The sequence below is a fragment of the Myxine glutinosa genome, chromosome 6 (genome assembly GCF_964187855.1).
Source record: "Myxine glutinosa chromosome 6, kmMyxGlut1.1, whole genome shotgun sequence".
In the NCBI taxonomy this organism is placed as follows: Eukaryota; Metazoa; Chordata; class Myxini; order Myxiniformes; family Myxinidae; genus Myxine; species Myxine glutinosa.
In genome coordinates, this window is record NC_136266.1 from 114,422,285 (window position 1) to 114,443,654 (window position 21,370).

The 21,370-nt window shown below is 41.0% G+C and overlaps 1 protein-coding gene across 1 annotated transcript in view; it reads right to left on the minus strand.

The window, feature by feature from the left end:
* Positions 1-20,881, minus strand: part of LOC144892735 (uncharacterized) — a 43,536-nt gene extending 22,655 nt beyond the window's left edge. The window contains 1 exon segment of the mRNA XM_078781063.1: positions 20,532-20,881. Coding sequence (XP_078637189.1) covers positions 20,532-20,881 — 350 coding nt within the window.
* Between the last annotated feature and the right edge of the window lie 489 nt (positions 20,882-21,370).

Consider the following 21,370-nt stretch of genomic DNA (forward strand, 5'->3'; position numbering starts at 1 on the left):
ATCACTTCTTCTTCTCTTGCATCCATCACACAGGAAACTGTTCCATCTGTTCCTCAGAAGAATGAAGGAGTTTTCAGCTATTTGTACAAAGGAATTCAGAACATCGTTTCGACCTCCTTTCTGAAGGTATGATCGCACACGCACATCACTCCACAAACACACACACGATAATCCTGGAGGACATAAATGATACCAAGACCAGTTGGTCGTGCATGTCTGTCCATGATACCAGGGCAGACATGCACGACCAGCAAAGAGGTCCACACTTTCCAACAGACGAGGGCAACCACATATGTAACCACGCTTCCACCCGCACAAATCTATGACTGTTGAGGAAACGAAACACTTTTCAGGCTCTCCAGTTTTAAGGAACTGGTGGGGTGCATTTGATCCGTTACTTCCTTATTGCACCACCAATGGCCACTTAGATCCTGTGCGGTGGTCGTTGCATACTTCCTCAAGGTTTTCATTGTGCGCATTTGCGACCTGTGGATGTCACTGCGTTATGACGTAACACACTCAAACTTGGCGCCCGATCTCATGGTGGTTCAACAAACAATTAATCTCCTGCAGTAGAACCTTTGAGCAGCTCAATGTCTGACAATCCCGCTTATGGGTGTTATGAGGACGTTTTTCGGCTAAGAACAGGATTATTTATTTCAGAGGATGAGTTGTTTATTTGTGAAGTAAATTTAAAATAAAGTGTTCCAGGAAGGGATAAATTTAGCGAACTGATCTGCCAGAAAGTTAAAGTTCATCAATGGAGATCTTGGTGATATTCTTTCGATCCAACACCCTACTCCTCCCTGAATCACACTGTGATCAGCACTTGCACCCTTTTGGGTCGGACCTGCATTCTCAACCTGACAAATGCATCACAGAAGGGATTATGAGTTCACCTTTCCTGGTGTAGTTGATACATCCTGCCAGTCCTCACGTGTGGATGATTCCAAAAGAATTCTACCACTCGTCCAATCCTACCAACAACACCAGGAATCTCATACCAAACGATTATCGATAAAATGTTCCACTGAGTGACCCTTACCCTCAACATTTATCAACATTTCAGTGAAATATCTTTCATGAATCATCACTTCTTCTTCTCTTGCATCCATCGCACAGGAAACTGTTCCATCTGTTCCTCAGAAGAATGAAGGAGTTTTCAGCTATTTGTACAAAGGAATTCAGAACATCGTTTCGACCTCCTTTCTGAAGGTATGATCGCACACGCACATCACTCCACAAACACACACACGATAATCCTGGAGGGCATAAATGATACCACGACCAGTTGGTCGTGCATGTCTGTCCATGATACCAGGGCAGACATGCACGACCAACAAAGAGGTCCACACTTTCCAACAGACGAGGGCAACCACATATCCACGCTTCCACCCGCACAAATCTATGACTGTTGAGGAAACGAAACACTTTTCAGGCTCTCCAGTTTTAAGGAACCGGTGGGGTGCATTTGATCCGTTACTTCCTTATTGCACCACCAATGGCCACTTAGATCCTGTGCGGTGGTCGTTGCATACTTCCTGAAGGTTTTCATTGTGCGCATTTGCAACCTGTGGATGTCACTGCGTTATGACGAAACACACTCAAACTTGGCGCCCGATCTCATGGTGGTTCAACAAACAATTAATCTCCTGCAGTAGAACCTTTGAGCAGCTCAATGTCTGACAATCCCGCTTATGGGTGTTATGAGGACGTTTTTCGGCTAAGAACAGGATTATTTATTTCAGAGGATGAGTTGTTTATTTGTGAAGTAAATTTAAAATAAAGTGTTCCAGGAAAGGATAAATTTAGCGAACTGATCTGCCAGAAAGTTAAAGTTCATCAATGGAGATCTTGGTGATATTCTTTCGATCCAACACCCTACTCCTCCCTGAATCACACTGTGATCAGCACTTGCACCCTTTTGGGTCGGACCTGCATTCTCAACCTGACAAATGCATCACAGAAGGGATTATGAGTTCACCTTTCCTGGTGTAGTTGATACATCCTGCCAGTCCTCACGTGTGGATGATTCCAAAAGAATTCTACCACTCGTCCAATCCTACCAACAACACCAGGAATCTCATACCAAACGATTATCGATAAAATGTTCCACTGAGTGACCCTTACCCTCAACATTTATCAACATTTCAGTGAAATATCTTTCATGAATCATCACTTCTTCTTCTCTTGCATCCATCACACAGGAAACTGTTCCATCTGTTCCTCAGAAGAATGAAGGAGTTTTCAGCTATTTGTACAAAGGAATTCAGAACATCGTTTCGACCTCCTTTCTGAAGGTATGATCGCACACGCACATCACTCCACAAACACACACACGATAATCCTGGAGGACATAAATGATACCAAGACCAGTTGGTCGTGCATGTCTGTCCATGATACCAGGGCAGACATGCACGACCAGCAAAGAGGTCCACACTTTCCAACAGACGAGGGCAACCACATATGTAACCACGCTTCCACCCGCACAAATCTATGACTGTTGAGGAAACGAAACACTTTTCAGGCTCTCCAGTTTTAAGGAACCGGTGGGGTGCATTTGATCAGTTACTTCCTTATTGCACCACCAATGGCCACTTAGATCCTGTGCGGTGGTCGTTGCATCCTTCCTCAAGGTTTTCATTGTGCGCATTTGCGACCTGTGGATGTCACTGCGTTATGACGTAACACACTCAAACTTGGCGCCCGATCTCATGGTGGTTCAACAAACAATTAATCTCCTGCAGTAGAACCTTTGAGCAGCTCAATGTCTGACATACCGCTTATGGGTGTTATGAGGACGTTTTTAGGCTAAGAACAGGATTATTTATTTCAGAGGATGAGTTGTTCATTTGTGAAGTAAATTTAAAATAAAGCGATCCAGGAAAGGATAAATTTAGTGAACTGATCTGCCAGAAAGTTAAAGTTCATCAATGGAGATCTTGGTGATATTCTTTCGATCCAACACCCAACTCCTCCCTGAATCAGACTGTGATCAGCACTTGCACCCTTTTGGGTCGGACCTGCATTCTCAACCTGACAAATGCATCACAGAAGGGATTATGAGTTCACCTTTCCTGGTGTAGTTGATACATCCTGCCAGTCCTCACGTGTGGATGATTCCAAAAGAATTCTACCACTCGTCCAATCCTACCAACAACACCAGGAATCTCATACCAAACGATTATCGATAAAATGTTCCACTGAGTGACCCTTATCCTCAACATTTATCAACATTTCAGTGAAATATCTTTCATGAATCATCACTTCTTCTTCTCTTGCATCCATCGCACAGGAAACTGTTCCATCTGTTCCTCAGAAGAATGAAGGAGTTTTCAGCTCTTTGTACAAAGGAATTCAGAACATCGTTTCGACCTCCTTTCTGAAGGTATGATCGCACAGGCACATCACTCCACAAACACACACACGATAATCCTGGAGGACATAAATGATACCACGACCAGTTGGTCGTGCATGTCTGTCCATGATACCAGGGCAGACATGCACGACCAGCAAAGAGGTCCACACTTTCCAACAGACGAGGGCAACCACATATCCACGCTTCCACCCGCACAAATCTATGACTGTTGAGGAAACGAAACACTTTTCAGGCTCTCCAGTTTTAAGGAACCGGTGGGGTGCATTTGATCCGTTACTTCCTTATTGCACCACCAATGGCCACTTAGATCCTGTGCGGTGGTCGTTGCATACTTCCTCAAGGTTTTCATTGTGTGCATTTGCGACCTGTTGATGTCACTGCGTTATGACGTAACACACTCAAACTTGGCGCCCGATCTCATGGTGGTTCAACAAACAATTAATCTCCTGCAGTAGAACCTTTGAGCAGCTCAATGTCTGACAATCCGCGTATGGGTGTTATGAGGACGTTTTTAGGCTAAGAACAGGATTATTTATTTCAGAGTATGAGTTGTTCATTTGTGAAGTAAATTTAAAATAAAGCGTTCCAGGAAAGGACAAATTTAGCGAACTGATCTGCCAGAAAGTTAAAGTTCATCAATGGAGATCTTGGTGATATTCTTTCGATCCAACACCCCACTCCTCCCTGAATCAGACTGTGATCAGCACTTGCACCCTTTTGGGTTGGACCTCCATTCTCAACCTGACAAATGCATCACAGAAGGGATTATGAGTTCACCTTTCCTGGTGTAGTTGATACATCCTGCCAGTCCTCACGTGTGGATGATTCCAAAAGAATTCTACCACTCGTCCAATCCTACCAACAACACCAGGAATCTCATACCAAACGATTATCGATAAAATGTTCCACTGAGTGACCCTTACCCTCAACATTTATCAACATTTCAGTGAAATATCTTTCATGAATCATCACTTCTTCTTCTCTTGCATCCATCGCACAGGAAACTGTTCCATCTGTTCCTCAGAAGAATGAAGGAGTTTTCAGCTATTTGTACAAAGGAATTCAGAACATCGTTTCGACCTCCTTTCTGAAGGTATGATCGCACACGCACATCACTCCACAAACACACACACGATAATCCTGGAGGACATAAATGATACCACGACCAGTTGGTCGTGCATGTCTGTCCATGATACCAGGGCAGACATGCACGACCAACAAAGAGGTCCACACTTTCCAACAGACGAGGGCAACCACATATCCACGCTTCCACCCGCACAAATCTATGACTGTTGAGGAAACGAAACACTTTTCAGGCTCTCCAGTTTTAAGGAACCGGTGGGGTGCATTTGATCCGTTACTTCCTTATTGCACCACCAATGGCCACTTAGATCCTGTGCGGTGGTCGTTGCATACTTCCTGAAGGTTTTCATTGTGCACATTTGCAACCTGTGGATGTCACTGCGTTATGACGAAACACACTCAAACTTGGCGCCCGATCTCATGGTGGTTCAACAAACAATTAATCTCCTGCAGTAGAACCTTTGAGCAGCTCAATGTCTGACAATCCGCGTATGGGTGTTATGAGGACGTTTTTAGGCTAAGAACAGGATTATTTATTTCAGAGTATGAGTTGTTCATTTGTGAAGTAAATTTAAAATAAAGCGTTCCAGGAAAGGACAAATTTAGCGAACTGATCTGCCAGAAAGTTAAAGTTCATCAATGGAGATCTTGGTGATATTCTTTCGATCCAACACCCTACTCCTCCCTGAATCAGACTGTGATCAGAACTTGCACCCTTTTGGGTCGGACCTGCATTCTCAACCTGACAAATGCATCACAGAAGGGATTATGAGTTCACCTTTCCTGGTGTAGTTGATACATCCTGCCAGTCCTCACGTGTGGATGATTCCAAAAGAATTCTACCACTCGTCCAATCCTACCAACAACACCAGGAATCTCATACCAAACGATTATCGATAAAATGTTCCACTGAGTGACCCTTACCCTCAACATTTATCAACATTTCAGTGAAATATCTTTCATGAATCATCACTTCTTCTTCTCTTGCATCCATCACACAGGAAACTGTTCCATCTGTTCCTCAGAAGAATGAAGGAGCTTTCAGCTATTTGTACAAAGGAATTCAGAACATCGTTTCGACCTCCTTTCTGAAGGTATGATCGCACACGCACATCACTCCACAAACACACACACGATAATCCTGGAGGACATAAATGATACCACGACCAGTTGGTCGTGCATGTCTGTCCATGATACCAGGGCAGACATGCACGACCAGCAAAGAGGTCCACACTTTCCAACAGACGAGGGCAACCACATATGTAAGCACGCTTCCACCCGTGCAAATCTATGACTGTTGAGGAAACGAAACACTTTTCAGGCTCTCCAGTTTTAAGGAACCGGTGGGGTGCATTTGATCAGTTACTTCCTTATTGCACCACCAATGGCCACTTAGATCCTGTGCGGTGGTCGTTGCATCCTTCCTCAAGGTTTTCATTGTGCGCATTTGCGACCTGTGGATGTCACTGCGTTATGACGTAACACACTCAAACTTGGCGCCCGATCTCATGGTGGTTCAACAAACAATTAATCTCCTGCAGTAGAACCTTTGAGCAGCTCAATGTCTGACATACCGCTTATGGGTGTTATGAGGACGTTTTTAGGCTAAGAACAGGATTATTTATTTCAGAGGATGAGTTGTTCATTTGTGAAGTAAATTTAAAATAAAGCGATCCAGGAAAGGATAAATTTAGTGAACTGATCTGCCAGAAAGTTAAAGTTCATCAATGGAGATCTTGGTGATATTCTTTCGATCCAACACCCAACTCCTCCCTGAATCAGACTGTGATCAGCACTTGCACCCTTTTGGGTCGGACCTGCATTCTCAACCTGACAAATGCATCACAGAAGGGATTATGAGTTCACCTTTCCTGGTGTAGTTGATACATCCTGCCAGTCCTCATGTGTGGATGATTCCACTTGAATACCACTCGTCCGATCCTACCCATAACACCAGGAATCTCATACCAAACGGTTATTGATAAAATGCTCCTCTGAGTGCCCCCTCACCCTCAACTTTTATCACCATTTCAGTAAAATATCTTTCGTGAATCATCAATTCTTGTTCTCTTGTGTCCATCACACAGGAAACTGTTCCAGCTGTTCCTCAGAAGATTAAAGGGGTTTTCAGATATTTGTACAATGGCATTTATGTCATTCCGACGTCCTTTCTGAAGGTATGAACACACACCCATCACTAGAAACATGCACACTTTAATGCCAGAGGATATAATTTATACCAGGACAGACACGCACACCCACCTGAGCATGCAGACACTTCATAAAAGGCCAGGACAACCACATACACAACAACATAGCAACTCGCAGAATCACATATGTACTGTTGTGGCCAAAAATATTGGCACCTTTGCACTTCTTTCAAACAATGCACCATTTCTTTCAGAAAATTGCTGAAATTCAAAAAAAATTGGTATCCACAAATGTACGTCTTTGGTTTGCAGTGGAACAAAACAAAAAAAGCTGAAGATATTCCTAAATCTTAGCTTATTCCACACAAAAATCCTAAAATGGCCCGGACAATATTATTGGCACGTTTTAGAAGTTGTCAGAAACAATTGGATTTCAAGCAGGTGATTCTCCTTTGCTTTGGAATTGAACTCGCCTTTGGTGAGTTGCAGGTGCCTGCAATATAAGAATCACTCTTTCAACCAGTTTGAATGGAGAAAAGGAGTCATTCTGCTGTTTTGTGTCACTGTGTGTACCGCAATGAGCATGGAGAAAAGAAAGAAAACCAGAGAATTGTCTGAGTAGGTCAGACACACGATTGTACCCAAGCATGGACAATCTCAAGGCTTCAAGTCCATCTCCAGAGATCTTGATGTTCCTGTGTCCACCGTACGCAATGTTATCAGGAAGTTTGAGGCCCATGTCACTGCAGCCAACCTCTCTGGACGTGGCCGCAAGAGAAAACTTGATCGAAGATTACATCGAACGATTGATCGAATTATGGAGAAGGCATCTCAATCAACTGCCAAACAGATTCAAGCTGACCTTCAGACACAGAGGATATAAATTTCAACACAGTGAGTCAATTAAATCATAACACAGTATGACAATTTCAATCGCAAATCGCACCATCCGTCGCCAACTTAATGAAATGGGGTTCTATGGTAGGAGACCCTTGAGGACTCCACTGCTGAGAGAGAGACGTAAGAAAGCACGACTGGAGTTTGGCAAAACACACCTGAACAAGCCAAAATCCTTCTGGGTGAATGTCCTATGGACAGATGAGACCAAATAAGAGCTTTTTGGTAAAGCATGTCATCTCTATGTTTACAGAAAACAAAATGAAGCATTCAAAGAAAATAACACCTTCCCTACAATCAAACATGGAGGAGGTTCAGTGATGTTTTGGGGTTGCTGTGCTGTCTCTGGCACTGGGTGACTTGAATGTGTGCATGGCATCATGAAATCAAGAGATTACCAAGGCATGTGGGAGCGCAATGTTCAACCCAGTGTCAGAAAGCTGGGTCTCCGTCGAAGGTCATGGGTCTTGCAGCAGGACAATGACGCCAAACACACTTTAAAAAGCACCCTGGAATGGTTCAAGACAAAATGCTGGACTGTTCTGAAGTGGCCAGCAATGAGTCCAGATCTAAATCCCATTGAACACCTTTGGGGAGATCTGAAAACAGCAGTTGGGAGAAGGCACCTTTCAAATCTGGCAAAACCGGAGCAGTTTGCACAAGAAGAGTGGCCCAAACTACCAGTAGAGAGGTGTAGGAAGCTCATTCATGGATATAGGAAGCGCTTGACTGCAGTTATTTTGTCCAAAGGCTGTGCTACCAAATATTAAGTATAGGGTGTCAATAATTTTATCAACAGCATTTCTTTTTATTTTATGATTTAAAAGGATATATTAAGTTCTGAATGAAAAACAATGGTTCTGTAAAATTAACAGTGAAATAGAGAATTGTGGAGGCCAAATACTTTTGTCCGTTTGAACTTTGTTTTCGAGAAAATTATGAGTTATTTGAAAAAAGTGCAAGGGTGCCAATATTTTTGGCTTCGGCAGTAACCTCACACCATCCAGAACATATTCCTGACTGTTGAGGGATCACTGATCATTTGTGGCCACTTTGGTGAAATATCTTTCGTGAATTCTCAATTATTGTTCTCTTGTGTCCATCACACAGAAGGTTGTATCTGTGGAGCCCCAAGACATTTCCAGGTCTTTGTGTGAAACAATCTGTAACATCGTTCCGACCTCCTTTCTGAAGGTATGTTCGCATATATGTCACTCCAGAAACACACACGTTTTAATGCCGGGGAATATAAATTATACCAGGGCAGACATGCTCGTCCAACAAAGTGTTCCCACACTTTCCAAAAGACGAGGGCAGCCACATATGTAACCATGCTTCTACCCGCACAAATCTATGACTGTTGAGGAAATGAAACACTTTCAGGCTTTTCAGTTTAAAGGAATCAGAGGGGCCGTTTCATCCGTTACTTCTCGACTGCACCACCAATGGCCACTTCGATCTTGTGCGGTGTTCATTGCACACTTCCTAAAAGTTTTCATTGTGCGCATTTGTGACCTGTGGACATCACGGCGTTTTGATGTAACACACTTAAACTTGGCATTCTATATATCTCAAGGTGGTTCAATAGTCAATAATTCATCTCCTGCGATTTGGGTGTTGCGAGGACTCCATCTCCATCCCGAGTTTGGGTGTTGTGAGGACGTTATTCGGCTAAGAACATATTTATATATCTCAGAGGATGAGTTGTTCATTTATGAAGTAAATTTACAATAAAATGTTCAAATAAAGGTTACATTTAGTGATCCGATCTGCCAGGAACTTAATTTTCACTAATGGAGATTTTGGTGATGATTTTTCGATCCAAAACCCCACTCCCTGAACCAGACTTATCAGCACTTGTACCCTTTTGGGTCGGACCTGCATTCTCAACTTGACAAATGCATCACAGAAGGGATTATGAGTTCACCTTTCCTGGTGTTGTTGATACATCCTGTCAGTGCTCACGTGTGGATGATTCCAATAAGCATATCACTCGTCCAATCCTACCCAGAACACCACTAATCTCATACCAAACGAATATCGACAAAATGCTCCTCTGAGTGCCCCCTCACCCTCAATACTGATCACGATTTCAGTGAAATCTTTGATTAATTCTCAATTCTTCTCCTCTTGTGTCCATCACACAGGAAACTGTTCCATCTGTTCCTCAGAAGATTATAGGGGTTTTCAGGTATTTGTACAATGGAATTCATAACATCGGTCCGACCTCCTTTCTGAAGGTATGGTCACACACATCATTCGAGAAACACACACACTTTAATCCCAGAGGGTATAAATACCACCATGACATACATGCAGAGCCAACTGAACATGTACACACTTCATAACAGGCCAGGACAACCACATACGCAGTGACATAGCCACTCGCAAAACCACATCTGTAACCACACACACCATGCAGAATATATCCCTGACTGTTGAGAGATAACTGATCATCTGTGGCCACTTTGTTGAAATATGTCTCATTAATTCTCAATTATTGTTTTCTTCTGTCCATCACACATTTTTTCATGTCCCTTTTCATGTCTCTCAGAAGTCCGAAGTTAACATCCTTCCGACCTCCTTTCTGAAGGTATGATCGCAAACACATCACTCAAACACACGCTTTAATCCCAGAGGGGTCCTGACTTAACACACTCAAACATGGCGTCCTAGCTCAAGAGGGTTGAACGCACGGTTAGTTTCCTGCAGTAGAATCATCAAGCAACTCATGGGCCGAAATTACACGTGTGGGTTTTGCGAGATTGTGTGATGTCTAGAACAGGTTTACTTATTTCAGTGGATGAGTTGTTCATTTATGAAGTAAATTAAAATTAAAATGTTCCTCCATAGGTTAAATTTAGCGATCTGATCTGCCCGAAATTTATGGAGATATTGGTGATGATCATTAGATCCAAGACCAGACTCGTCACCGGGGTGGTCCCTCATCATCACTTGTCCCATTTAGGGTCAAACCTGCATTCTCAACCTCTTATAACGAAACAGAAGTAAAACAGCAGAGGTTGTGAGTGCAGAGGACAATGTAAAAGATACAGGTGATGTGATGAAGATGGCTAATGGACATCAAAAGGCAAATTCGGAAAAGTATCACCGCTCAAAAAGAGCTTGAGCGAATGTAGAAAAATAAATGTTTTCCCGGTGTTACCAGTGTTGCTTCGTTTGGGTTGAAGTCGCGTGAACGGAAATGGACAGTTTGTGTTGAAATCACTGACGAGTATGGGTTAGTTTGGGTTGAAATGACGATTACGAGTATTGGTTAGTTTGGGTTAAAATCACTTTGACAGGTGTTATTAATTATAATAACTAGAACTGCCACTTTGTAACTGTTGGCAGTGATGGTCGGGTGCAAAGACATCCCACTTTGATCAGACACGTGACCAATGAAATCCTCTTAAAAAAAAAACTCGATTCAGAATTTGATTTTTAAAATGAAATTTAAAGGAAGTCAAACAATACTCAGATTCAAAATAATTTTTAATAATGGCTGCCAGAAATGCAAACGCCGATGTTTAAATTACCAAACTGTATTCCAAAATACTCGTTAATAATGTGTGTGAAGTTTCACATCGTTCTTTTAAGCCGTACTGGAGTGTAAAAATAATTCTTTTTCTTCATCATAAAGGTTTCTTCTTCTTCACATATATATAATATTCTGGCTGCCAGACCACGTGATCTATCACATTAAAATTTTGTAAAGTTTGACTTCAACAGCATAAGCCGTTTCATGGAAAGTTCTTTATTTATTTTACTTTGATCCAATATGGCTGCCCAACCACATGGCCTTTGAGATTTAAAAAAATGTCCACCGCCGAGGATTGGGAAGGAGTTCATGTGTGTGATTTTTGTGTTCATCGGATAAGGTTCGTTTTTTTAAATCCAATATGGCTGACAAACAATGTGACCTATGACTTGATCGTTTTCAACATATATTTCCCAAGGCTGTTAGATCATATGTGTGGCGTTTCACATCGATCTAGTGAGCCGTTTTGGAGAAGGTTTGCATTTTCAAGCCAATATGGCTGCCGAATCATGCGACCAATGACATCATCAATACGAGAACGGCACTCGGTGGAGAGCACACCTCCGCCTAGTTGGCCATATCAATCAATTGTGAAGAATCCCTTAAAAATTTTTGCAAGCTGGATCGGATCTGGATCTTCACCAAAATTGAATCGATTCTTCTTTGTCTCACACACACAACCTGTCCAACAAGTTTCGTCCAAATCCATCCATAAACTTTTGAGATATCCTGCTATGCATCGTTTTTGGCCCTATCTCCCAATGGTGAAGAATCACTTGAAAAAAATAAATAATTATCATATCCGAATCCATATTCAGATCTTCACCAAAATCCAATTGAATCGTCCTCGTCAGACACCCAACCAATCCACAAAGTTTCGTCCAAATCCGTCCATAACTTTTTGAGATATCCAACTATGTATTGTTTGGGCCCTATCTCCCAAAGGTGAAGAATCACTTGAAAATTCTAATAGCCGGATCCAAATCCGGATCTTCACCAAAATCTAATCATTTCGTCCTTGTCACATACGCTACATCTCTGACATATTTCGTACGAATCCGTCCACAACCTTTCGAGATATTTTGTTCACAGACAAAAGGACAGACAAACAGACAGGGGTGAAAACATAACCTCCATCCACCTTTGGTGGCGGAGGTAATAATTCTCCCATACAATTTTTGCCTAGATTACGCTCAATACATTTCAAACTGATTGGATTAAGCATTGTACTTATGACCAGATTAAGTCTTGTATATGAAGGCACCGATGTCATGATCAACATATATTTTACTCCTCATGGGGAGTTCTTGACAATGTGCCAATTTTCAATTTTTTTCATGGAGCGTTTTCAGAGATACAGAGGTGCAAAGTTTTTTTTTTTTTTTGTTTTTTTTTAATCCAAAAATGGCACCCGCACCTCGTGACCTATGATATCATTCTTATCATTTAAAAAAATCTACTGCATGAGCTGCTCCTTTGGTGAAAATTCCGTGGCAATCGCTCAAGCAGGTTGCAGAGAAAATGAATTTAAAAGAAAATGAACGGCAAAAACGGGAGAATAAAAAATATTAATAAACTTAACAAAAACAATTAGGTTCCAGTGTTCTGTCATTGTGTTCATTGAAACTGTCATTCTGGTGTTTCACAGGCAGGTTGTTTCATCAATGTATGTGTCGTCCTTCGGATGTCGGTAAACCTGGTCATCCCGTTTGTCGGCATGAGTTAATGGACATTAAATATCCCATGGTGTCATTCGCGAAGAGTTGGCAACCCATCACTGGCACCATGAACAAATTACAAATTTCTTATACAACTATTGCTGGGAAGGTAATGGCAAACCACCCAGTATAACCTTTACAAAAAAACTGCTTGTATATATATATATATATATATATATATATATATATATATATATATATATATATATATATATATATATATATATATATATATATACATATATATATATATATATATATATATACATGCATAGATATATATAGATATAGATATGAGTAAATGTGCATGTATTTGTATCATGTGTAAGGGTAAGTGGGATCCATAGCTATAATGTATGAAGGATTTAATAATGCTTTGTCTAAATGCGTTGTGGGACTAAAACATTTTTCCTAAACTCAGTTTTCTGACATTTTTTTTTTTTTAATAGATCGAACCTGACACCTGCCCATGGGAGCCCTCCATATGGAGCTCCCCAAAGTGCGCTCCAACACATTGGTTGATCCCTGGAAATGAAACCGCATGTCTGGATGATATGGATGTTCACCGTAAGTTGATTTTGATGCTGAATGTAAAATATGTTGAGAGAACAAGAAAATAGTAGTGATTCGTAAGTTGGACGGACTGTTTCATTGCATTACCTTTTGTAATAATTTCTTCATTGCAGATATAACAACAGGTTGAGAATTACTTGGATAACTGTGATTTTTGTGATTTTAAATGATATTTGGCCTCGTTTTACTTTCACACTGAAATGTTGGAATCATAATTGATTATGATTTATTGATTAGGAATGGCTGATCTGCGTTTGTTTTGCTTAATTTGATTTCAAAGTCATCCAAGTAAAATTTTCTCTTTCTTTTGCTCATTGCAAACACAAACCCTTCAGAATGTCTGGGGTTCATTTCAATGGAAGATAAGGAAGAAGAGATGGTGGAGATTAACATCTACGAAATCATCTTTCAGGTTGTGTGCAATTCTTTGGCAATTCGCTGGATTATTTTCTGTTTTACAAAGTGGATAAAGAGGCTGAAAAAGATGTACACCAATAAAATGCACCACAAAAAGAGGAAGAGGCGATGCACTTGCAAGCTTGAAAGCAAAGGACCAACCCTACGGTCAAGTTCCTGGGGTAAGGTGCTGCAGGATATGTGGGCAAGAAGCTGACCCAATCATGGAGCGTTACCATGATGCTCCCCTACAACGAGCACACCCTACAACGACAACGACACCCACACCCTACAACGAGCTGACCCAGTAATGGAGCATTACCATGATGCTCCTCTACAACGAGCACACCCTACAACGACAACGACACCCACACCCTACAACAATGACATGATGCTCCCCTACAACGAGCTGACCCAGTCATGGTGCTTTACCTCAAGCTTGAGAGGGGTTGGATGACGTGATGCTTCCCTACAACGAGCTGCACAGAAACTTGCGGCAATATTCCAGGCAGCCATGGTAGCCAATCCGCAAATGTAATAATACAAATGTAACTAATACATACAAATGTAACTAATACATACAAATGTAACTAATACATACAAATGTGACGAATACATACAAATGTAACTAATACATACAAATGTAACTAATACATACAAATGTGACGAATACATACAAATGTAACTAATCTATCTATAATTCCAGTAATCTCTGTCTGTCTGTACGTTTGTCTGTGACCGCTGTTTCTCGACAACCACGGGTCCGATATACTTTTAACTTGCCAGGTATATTGCTGGGGACCCGAGGATGTGCCTTTTCAAGGTTTCATATTAATCGGACAATTACTTACCGAGCTATGTCCAAAAAACGATTCAACCAATCAGAGAGCAGCGAACGATCGCGTGTGCCGAACGTGGCGGGCACACTCTGCCTCGGATGGCACATTTGAGAGCGTATTCATTTATTTCACGTTTGCAAACTATGTTGGCGTTAAACTATGTTTTACAACTAATAAAAACGAATTTGCGATTCATTCGCTTTCCTGCGCGTTTGTGCACGCGATGGCGATTTCTTTACCAAACTCCGGAAGCCGTTCGCTTTGGACCAAACCATTGCATGTAAATAGAGGGGGGGGGATTGTCACCACTCGCAAGCCGTTCGCTTTGGACCAAACCATTTCATGTAAATAGAGGGGGGGGGATATAATTTTAGATATAGATATAGTACGGGCATGCCCTAGTACATACAAATGTAACAGTAATACATACAAATGTAACTAATACATACAAATGTAACAGTAATACATACAAATGTAACTAATACATACAAATGTGACGAATACATACAAATGTAACAGTAATACATACAAATGTAACTAATACATACAAATGTAACAGTAATACATACAAATGTAACTAATACATACAAATGTAACTAATACATACAAATGTACAGTAACTAATACATACAAATGTCACTAATACATACAAATGTGACGAATACATACAAATGTAACTAATACATACAAATGTAACTAATACGTACAAATGTAACAGTAATACATACAAATGTAACTAATACATACAAATGTAACCAATACGTACAAATGTAACAGTAATACATACAAATGTAACTAATACATACAAATGTAACTAATACGTACAAATGTAACAGTAATACATACAAATGTAACTAATACATACAAATGTAACTAATACATACAAATGTAACTAATACATACAAATGTAACAGTAATACATACAAATATCATCGCAGTAATTTGTGTGGTCATTATGACATTAATACATATAAATGTAACAGTAATACATACAAATGTAACTAATACATACAAATGTAACTAATACATACAAATATAACAGTAATACATACAAATCTAACAGTAATACATACAAATGTAAATAATACATACATATGTAACTAATACATACAAATATAACTAATACATACAAATGTGACGAATACATACAAATGTAAGTAATACATACAAATGTAACAGTAATACATATATCATCGCAGTAATTTGTGTGGTCATTATGACATTAATACATATAAATATAACAGTAATACATACAAATATAACAGTAATACATACAAATGTAACAGTAATACATACAAATGTAACTAATACATACAAATGTAACAGTAATACATAGAAATGTAACTAATACATACAAATGTAACAGTAATACATACAAATGTAACTAATACATACATATGTAACTAATACATACAAATGTGACGAATACATACAAATATAACTAATACATACAAATATAATAGTAATACATACAAATATCATCGCAGTAATTTGTGTGGTTATTATGACATTAATACATATAAATGTAACAGTAATACATACAAATATAACAGTAATACATACAAATATAACAGTAATACATACAAATGTAACAGTAATACATACAAATGTAACTGTAATACATTCAAATGTAACAGTCATTAAATTTGGCCCACATACCATGTATGACCCGGGGATTGTCCGAAGGGTATTTTAAGTGCAACAATGGAACGGTTGATAAGGAACAGCTGGCTTCGCAAGTGACAAGTAATTCGGACTTGTGAAGATCAGGCATTCGAAGATGAGCGCTTGGAGTTCACTCGTCCTGTCGTTGCTTTAATCATTGTAATCCTCCACAATCGTAATCCACAATCATTGTAATTGTAATCTATTGTAAATAACCCTATATGGTTAAGCACTTTTAATAAACTGTAATCACTGTCCTTCAATAAACATTGTAAACAGTACCTGGTGTCATCGTTTTTTAAAAATTATTTAAGCATATTTTATGAAACTAATCATGTGCATTCATGGTTGCAGACATTTTTTTAACTTTAAAAATTTTCCCCTATGCATCAGGAAATGCCGGGAACAAATCCCTCTCTTCCTCATTGAAACAATGTGCCCTGACATTCACGGTGTTGACATTTTTGGGTATTTCCCCTATGAATCAGGAAACGCCGGGAACAAATCCCTCTCTTCCTCATTGAAACAATGTGCCCTGACATTCACGGTGTTGACATTTTTGGGTATTTCCCCTATGAATCAGGAAATGTCGGGAACAAATCCCTCTCTTCCTCATTGAAACAATGTGCCCTGACATTCACGGTGTTGACATTTTTAGGTATTTCCCCTAAGAATCAGGAAATGCCAGGAACAAATCCCTCTCTTCCTCATTGAAACAATGTCCTGACATTTGTGGTGTCGACATTCGTGGGATTTTCCCCTATGAATCGGGAACCGCAGTTACCTATCCCTCGTTTCCCCCATTAAAACAATTCCCCGACATTTGCGGTGTCGACATTCATGGGATTTTCCACGAATCAGGATCTGCAGAGAACCTGTGACCCAACCCCCTTTTCCCATTGAAACAATGCCCCCACATTTGTGAATTCGACATTTGCAGCATTTTCCAGGAACGTATCCAACACTAATGTTAGGGCCTGACTTTATATAAACTACAGCGGCACTTGGAAGAGCACATACCTCCACCAGTCGGAACAGTTTATACTTTGTATGCCATTGACAGGCCGCGTCTGGATCCCGATCTGAACCAAAATCCAATCGCCTTTTTCTTGTCACCTAACCAACTCATCCAATAAGTTATCATAATCTGTCCATATATTTTTGAAAAATCATGCTGTATATCGTTTTTGGCCCCATATCTCTATGGTGAATAATCAAATAAAAATGAAAAAGCTCTTGTGTCCGGATTCGGATCTTTATGGGAGATAGGGCCAAAAACAATACATAGCAGGATATCTCAAAAAGTTATGGACGGATTTGGACGAAACTTGGTTGACAGGATGGGTGTGTGACAAAGACGAAACAGTTAGATTTTGGTGAAGATCTGAATTTGGATTCGGATACGAGAATTATTTAAAATTGTAAGTGATTCTTCACCATTGAGAGATCGGGTGAAGAGTGACAAACAACGTTATATTTGAAAAAGTTATGGACGAGTTATGACTAAACTTGGGATGAGTTGATTCGGTGACAAAAAAGCCGATTCGATTTTGGTTCAGGTCCGAATCCAGATCCGGCCTTTCAGTGGGATACAAAACGTACCTGGCGGAGGAATGCTCTCTACTGAGTGCCGTTCTAGTTATTACTTTTCTTGATGGTGCATCACCAACTTGGAAATGTCTTCTGAATTATCTTTGTGTCATGATCGTAGAATATCTAAGGAGAAATACTGCTCAACCACAAATGTCCAATTTGCCATTCCTGAGGATTCATTGGTTGTTTGTTTTTAATCTTCAGTTCGTCTGATACAACCTGAAAGAAAACAAAAAACAATAATTACCTTGCATTATCATGGAATTATTCCACCCTGAAATCTGTCCCATATTTTTACCACACCCTGTATAAGGAAAAGGTCATCAACTGCATCATGCACATATTACTTAATTGGACCAATACCCTTGATGACCACAAGTACCAAAACGAAGAATAGACAAAAGAGTAGGGACACAAATCTAAAAAGACTACTACATGTCATGCCACAAAGAGGTTTTAAAAAGGGAAACATATGACCAGGTGTATATATGGATGAGGTGGCATTGGGATAAAAAGGACACATTTGTACCACCAGCAGCAGCTTCATAGACTGGATTCTCTACACAGGATATATGGACCATTGTACAAAATGGGGGTTCAATACAATGATCACGTGATGCAAATGGCGTCAGTGCTTGATGTGATCTTTAACACAACTGAATCCTTCCATCATTTGCTAATAGTCAGCATTTTAAAAAAGGGCAGAGCATGGACAAGCATGGACAAGCATAAAAAACCATTGCACAGCCTTGATAAAGGAATTTTTTTTTTGTATACAAAGTCAAGGCTCATAGAAAAGATAATGCACTGAACAGACCAGGACGTAACCGGACGAAAGAACAGTAGAGAGAGGGGCAAAGCGGGGGACGACACCAACTGCGGAGTTGAAGGACAAGATAGAGGGATACTTGGACAAACAATCGGTGTGGGAAGGAATGGGGGACAGGAAAGGATGCATGGGGTGGACAAGATGAACACAGAAGGAAACTCTCAGGAAGGAAAGGATGCATAGGGTGGACAGATGAATACAGAAAACTGTAAATTTGTAAGAAAGAGGGCTTGGGGGTGAGGTGAGAGGATAGAGGAGTTAATGAGCATAGAAAAGATCATGGTTTTGGATTGGGGATGATCAGACATTGGTGAACAGCTGTCTTGAATACCTATAGGGAAAAATGAGATTGAAGAAAATGTGGAAGTTGGTTCAACAGGTGGGAAAAAAGAGGAACGGATGAATTTAGGTGAGAAATGATCCCGGATTTAGGGAGTTTCACCAGAAAGGGGTTGATGGTGGACCGTGTGTGCCCTGCAGAAACCTGAGGGGGAAGGACAAAGCACAGAAAGAGCAGAGGGTGCAAGACCAGAAAGAAGATGGTAGAAGACAGAGAGACCACAGATCTGTCTGTGAAGGTGAAACGCTCATCTCTTAGACTCAGCTTCATCATGTGAGATTCCATTGATCTTGAAGGTATTAGTTTTCACTGTGTCAAGCTGAACAAAGTGTGAGGCAAGGGACCAGCCCAGAGCGAAGAGCAGTAATCCATCAAGCTGTGGATGAAGGCTTTGTTGGTGGATACGAATTCAGGTGTACCAAAGAAGGACTTTGTACGACGGAGGATGCCCAGTCCGGCGACTAGCTTTAGAGGCCAACTTTTAAATGTGGTTTGCCTAAGAAAAATTGTGGCTGATAGGGAGAACAAAGGAGGTTGAATGACTGAACTTCCTCAAGAGGATTGTTAAGAAAGTAGATAGGAGGGTTTCACTCATGGTCCTTTTGGAGCAAGAGAATGAGAGTGGCATTTGTCTGGATTGAAAGACATATTCCAAGTGTGATCAGCTTGTGAATTTGTCATGGCTGCCGCCTGCCTATCTGAAGGATGAGGAGTGGCAGATGGTGGAGTTATCGACAAATAGATAAAAGGGATTTCCCAGAAAGTGAGAGAGATCATTAATGAAGGTTAGGAATAAGACTGGGCCCAGAACACTCCCCTGGGGCACTCCAGCCTTGACAGGGAGAGAAGATGAAAGGATTCTGTTGAGAGCTACATATTGGTTATGAGTAGAGGAAGTCACTAAGCCCTGATTTTGTGGAGTTGGCCTTGGATGCCATTGTTAGAGAGTTTGGAGAGGAAGGCAGGATGCCAGACTGTATCAAGAGATATGTCTAGACAGAAAGCCCAGATCTCATGTTTCACATTGAGGGCCTCCATCCATTATTGGGTGAGGGTGAATAGCCACAGAATGTCCAAGGTAGACCTGGTCTGAATACATATTGGTGATCTGAGATGAGGCTGTTAGAGAAAAGGAAGGATTTCATATCAACTGCGATTATGGATTTCATGACTTTGCTGATGATTGGAAGTACGCTGATAGGGCTGCCGTAAAGGGGGTCCATTTTGCACCCTGTTATCCATTGCATGTGAATCGAAAAGGGGGGTTAAGCAATTGTTTCACTTCTGTCTGTCTGTCTACAAACATCAGTTTATGATTGAGGAACTTGATTTCAAATGAATGTTATATTTTGTCATAGAATGTTAAGGTGTTGAGGTGGAGGAGCTGGGGTGAAGAAAATGGGCGATTGAAAGGTGTTTCGCTGAGTGCTGCAGGTTTCTATGCAGCAAAACATCATCCAACCCCCTATTGAACGGGAGGTACTGCTCCATCACTGGGTCGGCATCTTGCAACTTGTCAGCGACTGACCTCATATCCTGCAACACCTCAGCTAGGAACTTGATGGTCAAGTTGGGCCTTGCAACCTCTTCCCCCTCTTCACTGCCCTCCTCCTCATCCTCCATCTCCTCAGAAGCCCTGGTGATGGCTTCCAACTCCTCCTTATTCAGCTCCTCGCCATGCGAGGCTATGCACTCCTCCAATTCCTCAGGCTCCATGTTGTCGAAACCTTCCTCTCCCACTTGTCGTGCCAACCCGGCAATTTGCCACCTGTCTTCCATGCTGTCTGGAAAGCCTCTAAAGTATTTGACTGCCTGTGGCCATAGATTTAGCCAGCAAGCATTGATGGTGGAGGCATTGACTTCGTTGATAGAGTCCATGATGGCGCTGATACAGTGCGCTATGTCGAAGTTCTTCCAATATTTCCCGACGGTAAGTTCAGGGGCAAACACAATAGCATCCAATATGTGATGGAAGGTGTGGCAGGTGTAATGTTTTAAACATTGAAATCACCCCTTGGTCTCGTGGTTAGATCAGGGAGGTGGTGTTGGGTGGCAGGACGATGACCTTGACATTGGCATGGGCCACCCTCGGTGACTCAGGAGAATCTTGAAGGAGAGGTTCTTGTCTGCCATGTGTCTATCCACTTGAAGGACAAAACAGTTGTGGAACCAATCCACAAAAATGGTAGCTATTACCGACGCCTTTCTGTTGGCCATCCAAAATACAGGCAGAGTTTGCTTGTTTTTTCCCTTGAAAGCACGTGGGTTGGGTTCAAGGTACGGTACACCATCAATGGCTTAATCATGCAGTCCGCTTTGACATTGGGGCATAGGAGAAGAGATACCCAATCATTAGCATCCTTGAAG